General features: G+C 44.7%; 1 protein-coding gene across 1 annotated transcript in view; it reads left to right on the forward strand.

Annotated features, from left to right (window-relative positions):
- The first annotated feature begins 578 nt into the window (after positions 1-578).
- The window catches only part of LOC119969455 (protein diaphanous homolog 3), a 172,319-nt gene continuing 157,954 nt past the window's right edge, over positions 579-14,943 (forward strand). The window contains exon 1 of the mRNA XM_038803100.1: positions 579-775. Coding sequence (XP_038659028.1) covers positions 620-775 — 156 coding nt within the window. The 5' untranslated portion in view covers positions 579-619. The remainder of the gene's footprint in view (positions 776-14,943) is intronic.

The raw sequence follows: 14,943 nt of genomic DNA on the forward strand, positions 1-14,943 counted from the left end.
GGAATCGATTGTGTTCCACGTGGCACCGGTGCTAACCCCTTAACCATATCTGAATCGGTCCAGGTGCGGCGGCTGTTTTGCTGTCCTGTATCTCCACAAATATTCTATCAGAGTCAATACTCAGTCTCTGAAACAAGGAATCCCATCCCGTTTTTCTTCATTGACATTATTATTTGCCACTTTGTTGTTTTGATTAAATCGTTAGTCACTCCTTTCATATACAATGAAGTGTTACACGATTTAAGTAACTATTAATCAAATCATTAGTGAAACTTAAGAGTTACGACAGTCAAGACTGCTTAATTTAATCGCCTTCAGGTAAACATGCAGAAATGTAATGTGGTTGATACACAATAATTCTATTTACCATTCATAATATAAGTTGCTCTGACATCATGAAGTATCTTCAACAGGACTGCTGTAAGAATGCCATTCCCCTGATGAAACTCGTTCTCTGATTGAACAAAGTAATTAAACTTGCTCTCCCTCTTTGCAAACAGGATTGCACAGGGCGGGTCCATTCCAGCGTTGTCAAAGTCAGTTTCACGCAGCCAGACTCTCGGGTTACGGAAGTTACTGGTATGGGCGGTGAGAAATAACCTGAACAATAGTAACAGAAATGATTAGTAACGCGGATTTGACTGCTGATAAACAGGCGTGGCTTTTGAACGCTGTGAAATCGGGGACGATCACCTTTGGTCAGGGCATCGACGAAATTAATAAAACCTTAAACAGGATGGACGTATCGGCTGGAAACTGCAGCTCCATTCCCCAGGTAAGAGCCCTCTTTCTATTCCGTCTCTGAATCTCGGTCGGACGGGAGACTTTGTCAGAGCAGAACTTAGGCTTTCCTCCTTAGAAGTTCATTTGAGGGCTGTTGGCAAAATACGAAATCGGTTTCGATTAAAAAAACGATTCTGACCACTATACCAGCACTGACTTGTTCCGGTAACTACTTTGCTTGGTAACTTGATACTTTAGGGAGAAGTTTAACCCTGTGTGTGTAAGCTTTTACTTCTCAGGCTATGGATAACTGCTGAGTGGAAAGACAAAGATTGGGCCTGGATCAGTTGCTTCTTATTACGCAGAATTGGTTTTGTCATTTGCCAAAACTAAAACGGGATGCAATGGCACAGTGGTATTATCACTGAACTGATAAAATCGAGAGACCTAGGGAAATGCCCTGGGTTAGAAACCCACCACCGTAGGTGTTGACATTTATTGTAGTCAATGAAAGAAATTCCAAAATCCTGAGGCACAGTAGTTTGTTCCTGGGCCTACATGTTGTTGCCAATCGCCACCAGAGTTGCCAATTAATAATGATGCTCTTTCGTGTCAACAGGTATCAAATGATACCACCACAAGGCTTGACTGGATATTGATCAAAGGACCACACAACCAGTCAGTCAGTTCAAGTTCAAAAATGGTTTATTTACACCAGGATTACTTCCACATGAAACACAAAACACTACAAGTTAAACTATACCTAACAACTACAATAACCTATACTTAACTTCAGGGCAACTGACTCTATGCAGATGGACAAGGCCTTTGTCTGGACCTTGCATGGCTGGGTGGAAGAAGTGGCTCTGTTTCTGCTGGGTTCATCTGTCTGGTAGCGATCGTTGGTCTTGAACTTGTCTGTCTGGTCGTTATGCTGCACTTGGGTTGGCATAGGCCGGATCCAAGAGAGACTGAGCACGTGGCTGTGTCTTTTCTTATCCCTCTGGGATTTCAGGCTCTTTGGGGCGGCCCTTAACTTGAACCCAATAATTTGTCAGGCTTCGATCACTGCCTTCGATTTTGGCCAATAAAGGGCCTTGATGGCTGGGTGTGTCCTTAGCGGCCATTGACCTTGGCTGTTTGGGCTCCCTGAGTAAAGGAAGTGGTGCCGAGTGGTCTGTATCTCTATCGGTTACCTGAGTACAGTTCTTTTGATCTGGGGAAATGGACCATTAGAATGCAAACAAGTGGGGGTTTTGACCGCGTCTAGTTATCTGGGTTGCAAATACACACAAGCTCTGACTCTTGAGTCCTGGGTTGGCTATAATTCCCATGGTCCTTTGCAGGTGGCCATCTGAGATGGCTACATTGTGACTCCAGATCCACAGCAATGTGATTGGCTCTTAACTAATCTCTGAAATGGCCCACAAACCACTCAGTTCAATGTCAATTAGATCCCAACCAATCCGCCTTCTGGAAGAGACCTCTCGTGCATCGATACCAGGTAGGAGCACAGTGCTGATGCCTAATGGATTGTTTTTAATGCAGTGGGTGATCCTATCAGATTGTGATTCTGTATTAAGGTGGAAATAGGGGGCTGGATTCTCTGATTTTGTGGCTATGTCTGGGGGAACTGTCTAGTTTAACGATGAAAAAATCGTCGGGGCCCCAACACTGATCCTTCGACCGGTGAGGAGCTTGCAGCCACGTCATGTTAAACACACGGCATTCACAAAATAAACGGCCGGAGAATTGCTGGGTCCGTGGTCGCGCATGCACGCCCTGAAGTGGTCGCGCCACCTGGAGGAACTGTCTAGTTTAACGATGAAAAAATCATCGGGGCCCCAACACTGATCCTTCGACCGGTGAGGAGCTTGCAGCCACGTCATGTTAAACACACGGCATTCACAAAATAAACGGCCGGAGAATTGCTGGGTCCGTGGTCGCGCATGCACGCCCTGAAGTGGTCGCGCCACACAGCATTGTGCTGGCCGTGCGCTGACAGGGATTTTCCGCTTGATCACCGATTACGATATCGGGTAACGGAGAATCCCGCCCAGGATCCAGTGTGGTTGGGATCCCTCTGCTAATGATTTGGATAGTGGGCTCTGGGTCTTTTGGAAAAGTGTGCCCTCTGGGGATGGTCAGCTCTCACTGTACCTCCTGGTGGCTGTTCAACTAAGTGAGGTATCATCTTCATGCTTCCTGGGCCAAACCAAGACCGAGGGGATCCCTCAATGGTGAGCTGCAAGGATGTAAGGCAAGGCTGGGTGGCATCTACTTTTAATGCTCGGAGTATTGTAGGTAAGCCTGGAGGGCATGGATTAACACACAGAATTGTGATATTGTTGCGACCACAGAGACATGGTTGAGGGAGGTACAGGACTGGCAACTCAACATTCCAGGTATAGGACCTTTAGGCAAGAAAAGGGAGGGTGTAAAAGAGGGAGTGGTGTTGCATTATTACTGAAAAGTCCGTTACTGCAGTAAAGAGAGGTGGATCTTGGAATGGTCTCCAAATGAAGCTTTGTGCGTAGAGTTTAGGAATTAAAAGGGGCAGGCACATTGCTGGGAGTGCATTTCTTGCCCAAAAGTCATTGGGCAATAAAGGAGCAGAATATGTAGATAATTCACTGAGGTGTGTAAAAATAATAATAATAGGGTAATTATATTAGCGGATTTCAAAAAGGGGGGCTCTCAAAAAGGAAATGGGGAGAGTACAGACCCAACATGTCGCTTTAGGAATGTGGAGCAACAAGCCCAGAGAACCCTAGATGTCTAGGATTATTCAGGACTGGATAACAAAGAAAAGAGAGGATTTTAGCAGGTACAAAGAGAACAAGTCAGCGGAGACCTCAGTGGAGTATAGAAAATGCTTGGGGTACTTGAGAAAAGAATTAGGAGAACGAAGAGGGGGTATGATAAAGCAGTGGTGGGTCAGATTAGGCAGAATCCCAAGATACTCTAAGTATATTAAGGGAAAGAGGGGAACCAGGGAAAGAGAAGGGACCAAGCGGGCAGTTTGTTCATGGAACTGAAGGACATTGATATGGTGTTAAACAAGAACTTCATATCTGTCTCCAATGGGGAGAAGGAAGATGCAGGTACAGAAGGTGGGGAGAGGGACTGTGAGGTTCTTGAAAAGTTTGACATAGGGAGTGAGGAGATATTGGAGGTTTTGTTGGGCTTGAAATTGAACAAAACCCCCCCCAGGTTCAGATGAATTTTATCGAGGCTGCTGTGGGAAGCAAGGGAGAAAATTACAGAGGCTCTCTCCAAAATTTTTAATTCCTCTCTGGCCACAGCGGAAGTGCCAGAGGTTTGGAGGACAGCTCTGGCCATGGGGATCAGTGCTAGGTCCCTTATTGTTCGTAATGTATATAGAAGATATAGATGAGAATGTGGGGGGGGGGGGGGGGGGAGATGATAAATATGTTTGCGGATGATATGAAGATTGGCAGGGTAAGTTAATATTGAGGAAGAAGGTCTTTGATTTGAGGAAGATATAGATAGGCAGATGGGAAAATAAGTGGCAGATGGAATTTAACCTTGAAAAGTGCAAGGTGATGCACTTTGGAAGGAGCAACATACACAGAAGTAGTTAATCAATGGCAGGATACTGGGCAGCTCAGAAAAACACCAAGATCTTTGGGCACTTCTCCACAGATCCTTGAAGGCGGAAGGAAACGTTAATAGGGTAGTTAAGAAGATGTACGGGACACTTGCCTTTATTAGGTGTGGAGTATATTATAAGAGCAGGGTGGCTATGTTGGAGCTGTACAAAACTTTTGTTAGGCCATAGATGGAGAACTGTGCAGTTCTGGTCACCTCACTATAGGAAGACTGAAGAGAGAAAGGAGGTTCACCACGATTTTGCATGAGATGGAGCATTTGAGCTATGAAGAGAGGCTGAATAGGCTGGGGCTGTTCTCTTTAGAGCAGAGAAGGCTGAGGGGGGTCTGATTCAGGTGTATAAGGTTGAGAAGTATGAATCGTGTGGATAGGAATCAGCTGGGCCAATAACAATGGGGGCATAAGTTTAAGGTCGGGGGCAGAAGGTTTATAGGGGCTTTGAGGAAAAGGTTTTTCTCCAGAGGGTGGTGGGAGTGTGGAATGCATTACCTGAGAAGGTAGTAGAGGCAGGAAACCTCACGACCTTTAAAACATATGTGGTAAGCACTTGAAATGTCATAACGTTAAAGGCTGTGTGGACCAAGCATTGGAAAGTGGGATGAGTGTAGATATACTGCAGTTTTGTCGGTGCAGTCTCAGTGGACTGAAGGACCTCTCTTGCACTGTATATCTCTAAGTTAGGAAAGTTCCTGATCCACATTTAAATTTGCCAGAAAGTTATTGGCTAAACCAGTGATGAGCTTCTTTGCTGGGGCCTTGGGCTTTGGAGATCGGGGTGGGGAGGCTCTCCTAAATAGTTCCATGTCCTCTGGAACATATTTAATCCTCAACTGGAGGTACAACTCCAGCTACACTGCCTTGTGACTTTTCGACTGGCGGTCGTATTTCGCTCACTACTTTCTCATCTGTTTTGGAACTCCACTGTTGTCCCTATTTAATGTCAGAAAGCAGGTTTCTACCAGCCATACTTCATGCAACTCCTTAACCATTTCCTTTCCAGGTTTCAAAGCCAGGCTTCCTTCAGACTCCTTGACTACATGGAGCATCTGTCTCGCTATCCCTTTCCCTGCTTTGAGGCCTGTTTAATTTGGCGATGCCCCATGATTTTACTTTCAATTCTATTGGTCCTTCCTAGACCTCATTTAACTTTCCTGACCTAACTTTCAACCTTGCTACTTTCGTGCAGACCTCTTTCAAAGATTACGGGTGCTTTTTCACTCTTTTGGGCCTTTGGGCCTTCCCCAGCTTTCTACACTCCTGCAGATTTCTGCTGGCTGATGTGGGCCTCTTTTCTTTCACTGGCTAACACCTTGCTGCCAGCCAAATCTTTCCCAAGGAAGAAATTAATTTCTGCTACTGGCAGTTCGGGGGCAACTCCATTGTGACAGTGCATGAAACAAGGTCACACTCCAAGTTGATCTCATGGAAGGGTGCAAACACAGAACCTCCTCCCACTCCACTGATCAGAAATATGGTTTTCAGGGAGGATATGGGTGGGGACATGTGGGGGAGGGGCGGGGGAAGCTGGTGGGTGTGGAGGCGGGGGTTGCTTTAGGTTTCCCTCCAGTATCAGGCACTGAGTGGTCCCTGTGTCCCAGAGTGGTATAACGGACTTGCTTTCAGTCTGCGAGAGGTAGGGGGACACTGTTCCTGAAAGGTAGGAGCTGCGGAAGATATCTGGGAGTTTGCCCAGCTCAGACACACATGGTGCCATGCTCTGCAAAGGGTAATCTTCTGTTCTGAAAATCCGTGCCTGCTCTGCTGTACGACTGATCGGGGTCCTGTAATCGCCAGTCTGGAATGGTGCAGCACATAAGGACCAGCCAGGATTATCAATCATGCCGGTCCCAATCCAAGACAACGTTTAAGCACGAGATTTATGAGCCCAAGCTGCTAGGCCTCCACCCAACTATGGAGGAGCTTGTATTCCACGAGCCCCACAGGGAGATCAATTGGGTCATCCCTTTGGGTATCATGAGGGTTATTATAGGCATGCTACCGGGTAGAGAGGTTTTTCCTTGCCGCTTCCAGCAGTGTGGTCTCTCTCTCTCTCTCTCTCTCTCTCTCTCTCATTCCCTCGCCTTAAATTCCAGCTGTATTCTGAGCTTTTCCAGCTTGATTGGGCTAGGTAAGGAGATTGGCAGTCAGGCTTGGAGCGTTACATCTAACTGCTCTGCTGGTTACGTGAAATCTAAATATCCCACCAACAATTTGATCAGTTCACTTCACTTTACTGGGCAGCTTTAACTGTACCTCACTCTCAACAGCTTCCAGTTGTTCTGTGTTGGGAGCCACAAAAAAATTCACCATTCAAATTGCCTTGTTTGATCCTATTCTGTGCATCAAAAGTTGCCGTTTTCTTGAGTGTTAGGAAAAAGATATTTGTTGTGGACAGTTCCTTGTTTTTTAAATTCGTCCCAGCCACCAAGTTTCCCTCTTGGCTTCCATTTGTCTCTTTTTTTTTTTAATATCTGATTTGTCCCATGGCCACTGGGACTCTGCTCAAATTCGATTTGGGTTATTCTGTATTTAGGCTCTCAGTTTCTGTTACGGATAGGAGGAAGGGTCAATTTAAACAGCCCTGATTTCATGTCTCCTCACCCATCATCAACAGAGAGGTGTTTTTGATTGCTTTCCTCCTTTTATAACGTATTTCCGAACACATCAGTGTCGGTATGATCTAATTTTCTGTTAATAATCTCACAGCAAACTCGAGATAGGATGAACTCACAGGGCTAGTTTATTCGCACACATTCGAATGTGGGAGTAGGGCAGTTACACTGTCTCCTTTGCACTCGTACAGTAAATGAGCGACAGAGGAAAGAGTGATTCAGAGGTCAAACACCACAGAAAAATAATTTATTGTTTCATACGAGTCCAGAATCAAAGTCTAATGGGATATCCCTTCTCCGAGATCCACAAGCTGAAACCCAATCCAAAGTTCACTTCTCCAGTAGAATTGAGTTCTCACAAGGAGCTGGGCAGCAGAGATCAGTCTGGGAGTTGATGGTACCAAAGTTCCAATAGAAACATTGTAGATGGGGCCAGGTATTCAATCTGAGCAGTGCCCATTTTTGTTCTGTTGTTTGCAGGTGGTACAATAGGTCAAAATATGACTGGTCCCACCAACTGGAGGCTACATGACATGACTCCTATCACTTCACAGTGTCTTTGACAAAGGGTATGCATCACTTTGTCCAGCTTCCTGAGGTGGTTAGTTGTTCAAGCCATTAAAACTTGAAGGAAAGGTTGCAAGCTCTTTTGCCGTAGCAGATGAATAGACTCTGGTTGAATTTGGTCTCAGCAGCCCACAGGGGTTCATTAAGACATAGAACATGCAGTGCAGAAGGAGGCCATTCAGCCCATCAAGTCTGCACCAACCCACTTAAGCCCTCACTTCCACCCTATCCTCAACGACTCCCCATCGGACTGATCTGTTCCCTGTAATAGCACTATTCACAATGCCCTATACTGCTCTTGCTCATGTATTTGCTTTGTTTGGCCCCTTGTTCCGCACTGTAACCAATCACTGTTTGTCGATCTACCATTTGTCAATGTTCTCTGTTGATTATTCTTTTGTCTACTATGTACGTACTGTGTACTTTCCATCGGCCGCATAGATAGATAGACCGATAAGTAGATAGATAGTAATATAGATAGATAGTAATATAGATAGATAGTAATATAGATAGATAGTAATATAGATAGATAGTAATATAGATACATAGACAGACAGGACGGTACATAGATCGATAGATAGGTAAACAGATAGATAGATAGACAAATTGATGGATAGAACATACAGTGCAGAAGGAGGCCATTCGACCCATCAAGTCTGCACTGACCCACTTAAGCCCTCACTTCCATCCTATTCCCATAACCCAATAACCACTCCTATCCTTTTTGGTCACTGATGGCAATTTCTATGGCCAGTCCACCTAACCTGCATGTCTTTGGGCTGTGGGAGGAAACTGGAGCACCCGGAGGAAACCCATGCAGATACGGGGAGAACGTGCAGACTCGGCACAGTGACCCAGCGGGGAATCGAACCTGGGACCCTGGCGCTGTGAAGCCATGGTGCTATCCACTTGTGCTACTGTGCTGCCCGTAAGAGTTGCGATGCATTGACCAGGAATCGAACCCAGGCCTCCCATGTGGCAGGCGAGAATTCTACCACTGAACCACGAATGCAAACCGCTATCTTCAGAGATAATGAGGTGCAAGTTTCTGCAATACTGCCAAGTTATCTCCTATTGTTTAAGGTCACAGACAGATGTTGCGTCAGCCATTTTAAGGCTTTCGCCCAGTAAAATTGTAGAAATTAGCCATGAAGAAATTTACATATATTCACTAAAAATATTTAAGTGCAGGTCTTCGTAGACTGAAGTTGTTCATGTCCAAATGCTGCAAGCCAGGGACAATATCATGACTTGGGGTGACAAGTAACATTCGCACCACACAAGTGCCAGCCAATGACCATCTCCAACAAGAGGATCTAACTATTCAATGGCATTATCATCACTGAATCCCCCACTAACATCTGGGGAATTACCATTGACCAGAAACCAAACTGGACTAGCCATATAAATACAGTGGCTACCAGAGCAGGTCAAAAGCTAGGAATCTTATGGCAAGTAACTCGCCTCCTGAACCCCCACCATCTGCACCCTCTCCCAAAAGCCTGTCCACTATCTACAAGGCACAAGAGAGCAGTGTGGTGGAATACTCTCCACTGGCCTGGCTGAGTGCAACTCCCAACAACACTCAAGAATCTTAACACCATCCAGGACAAAGCAGTCCGCTTGATTGGCACCCCTTACACAAACATTCAATCGTTCCACCACAAACAAACAGTGGCAGACATGTGTACCATCTACAACATGCACTGTAGTAACTCAACAATGTTCCTTAGTCAGCACCAAACCCACGACCACTACCATCTGGAAGGGCAAGAGCAGTAGATACCTGGGAACCCCAACACCTGGAGGTTCCCCTCCGAGCTACTCACTATCCTAACTTGGAAATATATCTCCGTTCCTTCACTGTCGCTGGGTCAAAATCGTGGTCTTCCCTCCCAACAGTACTGTTAGTATACCTAAACCTCAGGGACCGCTGCGGTTACAGGAAGCAGCTCACCATCATCACCTCCTGAAGGGTAATAAATGCTGGTCTAACCATATCCCATGGATGAATAAAACCCGAACATTTTCCATGGAGATGGTATGAATAGTTTTTCAACGTTTGCACCTCTGGAAGTGGAATGACTGTGCCTCTTAGATGTACAGACAGAGATGTTCTGTCTGTTACGTAAATAGTTGAATATACCAAATTAAGTGGAAATAGTTTTATCAAAAACTGCTGCATAATCATTAGCTGGAAATCAGTTTTTAAATACTTTTTCATGGGATGTGAGCAAGACTGGCCAGGCCAGTATTTGTTGCCCAGCCCTAATTTCCTTAGAAGGTGGTGTGAGCATTCCATGGGATTAGCTTGAATTGAAAGGGTGCACCTGTATCCTAAACGATTTGCTAAGCAGTGCAGAGATCAGCAATTATTGATAAATTTAATGGGATGGGAATTAGGAACTTGCAGTTTAACTGACTGTAATTTTGAAGAATTCTGAGTGAGGGAAGATTACTTTGAGAGAAATCCTGAAAATCATGGAATTTGTGCTTTTATGCTGTGACAAATGACCATCTCAGCAGAAGCCAATGAGTTGAATGGCAAGCAGTTGGTGTAAAAATTATTTGCTGAGACAGTGGCTGGAATTCTCCCATCTGGGGTCTAAGGCTCGTGGAGGAGGTGGGGACGTGGAGTGTTTCCTGCTGCAGAGACTGGCAGGAAAACACACCCAATCTTCAGACCCCCTCCTCATAAAACATTTTGCACCATATTACGTTGTGGGGCAGGTCTGTTGGTGCACAGTCTGTCATCATATCCTGGTGCCATATTGAAAAGGTGTCCAACAGGGGAGGCAGTGGTATTACCGCTGGATGTGTAATCTAGAGACCCCAGTGCCCTGAGGACCCGGGTTCAAATCTCTGCATGGCAGATGGTGAAATTTGAATTCAATAAAATTCTGGAATTAAAAGTCTAATGACCATGAAATCATTGTTGATTGTCGCAAAAACCCATCTGGTTTGCTAAGGAAATCTGCCATCCTTACCTGGTCTGGCCTACACGTGATTCCAGATCCACAGCAATGTGGTTGACTCTTAAATATCCTGAGGGATGGTCAATAAATGCTGGCCCAGCCAGTGATGTCCACATCCCATGAATTAATAATTTTATTTTAAAATCACCGACCCACTAATGAAGAAAGAAGACGGACCTCCTGAAAAGAACATAAAGCATACAGTGCAGATGGAGGCCATTTGGCCCATCGAGTCTGCACCAATCCACTTAAGCCCTCACTTCCACCCTATCCCTGTAACCCAATAATCCCTCCAAACCTTTTTGGTTTCTGAGGGCAATGTATCATGGCCAATCCACCTAACCTGCATGTCTTTGGATTGTGAGAGGAAACCAATGCACCCAGAGGAAACCCACGCAGACACTCTGAGAACGTGCAGACAGACAGGGACCCAGCGGGGAATCAAACAGAGGACCCTGGCGCTGTGAAGCCACAGTGCTATCCACCTGTGCTACCATGGATCATGATTTGTATACTGGTAGTGTGGTTCCTGGCTTCTGGTAGGCTTTGTTTATGTTATCTAGAGAGACCTTACTCTGAATTTTGCTTCAACTGGTTTATATAAGAAAATACAACTTGTTGAAAATCCAGATTTAATGACATGAATGGCACGAGTACAGACTGTCTCACCCTCTCGCCCTAATGTCTAATATATGACTGCTGATGTAAATGTTATATCATGGTCTCTATCACTCATTGACATGAGTATGGGCGGCACAGTAGCATAGTGGTTAGCACTGTTGCTTCACAGCACCAGGGATCCGAGGCTCGATTCCTGGCTTGGGTCACTGCCTGTACGGAGTTTACACGTTCTCCCTGTGTCTGAGTGGCTTTCCTCCGGGTGCTCTGGTATCCTTTGCACAAATCCCGAAAGACATGCTGTTGGGTGAATTGGACGTTCTGAATTCTCTCTCCGTGTACCCGAACAGGTGCTGGAGTGTGGTGACGAGGGGATTTTCACAGTAACTCCATTGCGGTGTTAATGTAAACCTACTTATGACAATAACAAAGATTATTATTATTATTATTATTATTATATTATTATTATTCTGTTAACCCATCAGACACCACCTCCCTCAAGTATAAATATGCTTTAAGTTATTTACATTGCCTTTCTGTAACTCCCTTTTACTGCTACAGATTTGGCCCTACTCTTTTTCACTTGCAGCTAAGCTAACAGACTCTATCAAATGTCTGGCAGTGTGGTCCTTTATGGACTCGTGCATGGAATCAAGCACGTTATTCTCCTGAGAAAGCTCTTCACGGTTGACCAGTGTTGCACTGGGAATTGCATTGTTAGGTTCAATGGAGTGAAGATCTGAATGCTGCTCTGCCACAGTAAACACTGCTGAATCCTTAAAAAAAATGCATCTTCATTGGACTCGCCAGTGGCTTGAAATAAGGTACCAACCTTTAGGTCCACATTTGCCAATGGACCACTCGGTGCTACAATGGTCCTCATGACCAAGAGCCAACTCAGGATACAGTGTCTTTCTTGGGAATTGCTATTGTACGCAGCATTGCCTTCTGAATCCACATCCCCTGGCCTAGCTTGGCAAAGAACTGAGAGATTCAGAAACTTCACATTCACCTGGGTTCTTGTGCATGGTGTCAATATGATGGAGAGGAAATCACTGATCAATGAATGAACCTCACCAGCAGCTGTAAGCATGACATTCACTGGAGATCTCTCCCACGAAAGGCAGTAAATTGTCCAATTGCATGTCATCATGCATGTTTCCCAGAATACTCAGTAGTATACTAACAGCTCCATTCAATAAGGATTGTGAACAATATTGACAGTGATTGATGGAATCAAAAATCTATTGCTCCTTCTGATCAAGAGTGGTAATTATGCTACCTTTTATTGGAAGGTTTGTACTTTGAAAATTATGATCTAATGGAGGGATATTGACTGAAGCCGATCTACATGATCAGCTGGTATGTTGACACAAGCTCCAGTGTCAATTTTAAAGTTGGTGTCAAAGCCTTAAACTTGCATGGTAACTGACCAATAGGCCTTATTAAGACCATTTACTTCCCTGGGAAACTCTAATTTCGTCTTTGACATTATTTCCAATTTCCTGGATGGTGTGCATTTGATAAATATTCTCTTGTCTTCCTCTTTTAAAGCTTTTGGACTTAGAGAAGTGCTTGAAATGTCCAAACGTCCTGCATTCTGTGTCTCCTGCTGGGCAGTCTTGGTGTTGGCATTCTCTTTCTTTGCATAGCTGCACGAACATCTCAAGATGGTGGCTGTGGCTTTTCAACCCTTTTGCCTATTGTGGCAGGCTTTTGAGTGAGTGGGGTGACTGCCCTTGAGCCTACCCAGCTAACAGAATCATCTGGAACTTCGATGTTACAATGGATTATAGCCTGATTTATCACATATTGAATAGGTGGATTTAGAGTGCGGTCTTTGGCGTGTCAAATGGAATCTGAGAGCTTTTCATCACGGACCCCATTGGTAATGTTGTCATAGATAAATTTATCTTTCAATGCACTGTATCTGCAAGGGCTAGCTAGGCAATTTAGGTCAGTAAGAAATAATTCAACTGGTCTTTGGGATCTATGGTTAAAGCACATTCATTCAATCATGAAGCTTCTTTGGAGGAAGAAATAGGTGATGAATGCTTTGAGGACAGTTGGCATTGTTACTGCTTTCCAGTTTTCCTTATCCCTCAATATGGTTGTAGCTTTCATGAGTACAGACTGTTCCGCCCTCTCCCGTGTGTCGAGCATATGACTGCTGACGTCGCTGTTACATTGTGGTCAACATCACTCATTATGATAACTATTCTATGAACCCATTACACTACATGTAAGCCTTTACCCTGTAAGGGTGTGTTAGCATGATAATCCATAGACTAAGAATTTGGTGAGCATGAATGTAACTCTGCCAACCCCCTGCCATGGTTGTTGTTAAATTTCATCTGTTCCCTGATAGCTTATTGTCCATCTGTAACTCCAGACTCTCATCACTGTGGTTGTTGAAGGTTAATCATATCGGCCTTAGGACTGTATTTCAGGAACCCTTCAGGGCACTGTCCTCGGCCCAACAATTTGCAGCTGCTTCATTAATGACCTTCCCTCCTAAGGTCAAAATGGGAATTTGGTTTGTGACAGCAATCGGTTCCATTTGCAGCTTTCCATGCCCACATGCCAACAATACCTGGAATAACATTCAGGTTTGTGCTGTGAATGAACAAGTGCTGTTTGTGCTACACAGGTGGCAGGCATTGTCATCTTCAGCAAGCGAGTATCCAACCACTTCACCATGACATTCAGTGGCATTATTATCGGTGAATTCAAAATGCCAAGGGGTTACTTTGTGGCCACAATGTAATTACAGTGGGTACCACTTGACTCTCCAAAACTTCCCTATCATATAGAAGGCACAGATCAGCAGTGTAATGCAATACACTCCACTTGCCTGGATGAGTGCAGATCCAAGAACACTCGAGATGCTTGACACCATCCAGGCCAAAGCAGTTGCCACTTGATTAGCATCCCACCTTACACATTCACTCCATCCACCATCGGCACACAAGTGTCAGCACTGTGTATCATCTACAAGATGCACTGCAGCAACTCGCCAATGTTTCGTCAGCATTTAAATCTCTAGTATCTAGATGAGGGCAAAGGCGGCAGCAGGAGCAGGGAAATATTACCACCTGCAAACCGAGCCTTCATTGTTGCTAGATCAGCATCCTGCCATTCCCTCCCTATCAGCACTATGGGCATACCTACATCAGATGGACCGTAGCAGTTCAAGAAGTTGGCTCACCACCATTTTTCTCGGGGACAATTAGGGATAGACGTCATTGAGACCAAATCCCATGAATTAATAAAAAAGCAGCAGGCAAACTAGCCATCAATGCTTCTGCATTATTTTAAAAGCCAGCTGCTTTCCTTATGTCATTTTGGGAAGGCAAATTATTGCCTCCACCTGGTCTAGCCTACAAATGTTTCTGGTTGAATGCTAAATTGTTGAGTGAATCCCCTCTAAAGTGGCTTGGTAAGCTACCCCACTGTAAACAATCACTACAAATTTCAGTGAGATAAAATATATCAGGCAGATTTATCCCAGGTACTGTTAGTAGGATAAGCTCAGTTAACCATCCAAAATTATTTTATCTCTATTTAGGCCGTTTTACAAATTGGGAGATCTGTCTACCGGATAATGTCCTGATCTTCATCACAGAATCACATCTATCAGTCAACATTGCAGGCTTGCAATCACCTTCCCAGAGTATGTTCATTGCCTTTGACAGAATAGAATCTGTCCGAGATGGTGCAGTAATATATAGCCAGCAGCAATGGTGCCGTGAGTCCTCAACATTGCCTCTGGGCCTCATGGCTTTTGATTAAACCAAGTGAAGGAAATCTACTGA

Source organism: Scyliorhinus canicula, chromosome 7 (assembly GCF_902713615.1).
Source record: "Scyliorhinus canicula chromosome 7, sScyCan1.1, whole genome shotgun sequence".
NCBI classification, from domain to species: Eukaryota; Metazoa; Chordata; class Chondrichthyes; order Carcharhiniformes; family Scyliorhinidae; genus Scyliorhinus; species Scyliorhinus canicula.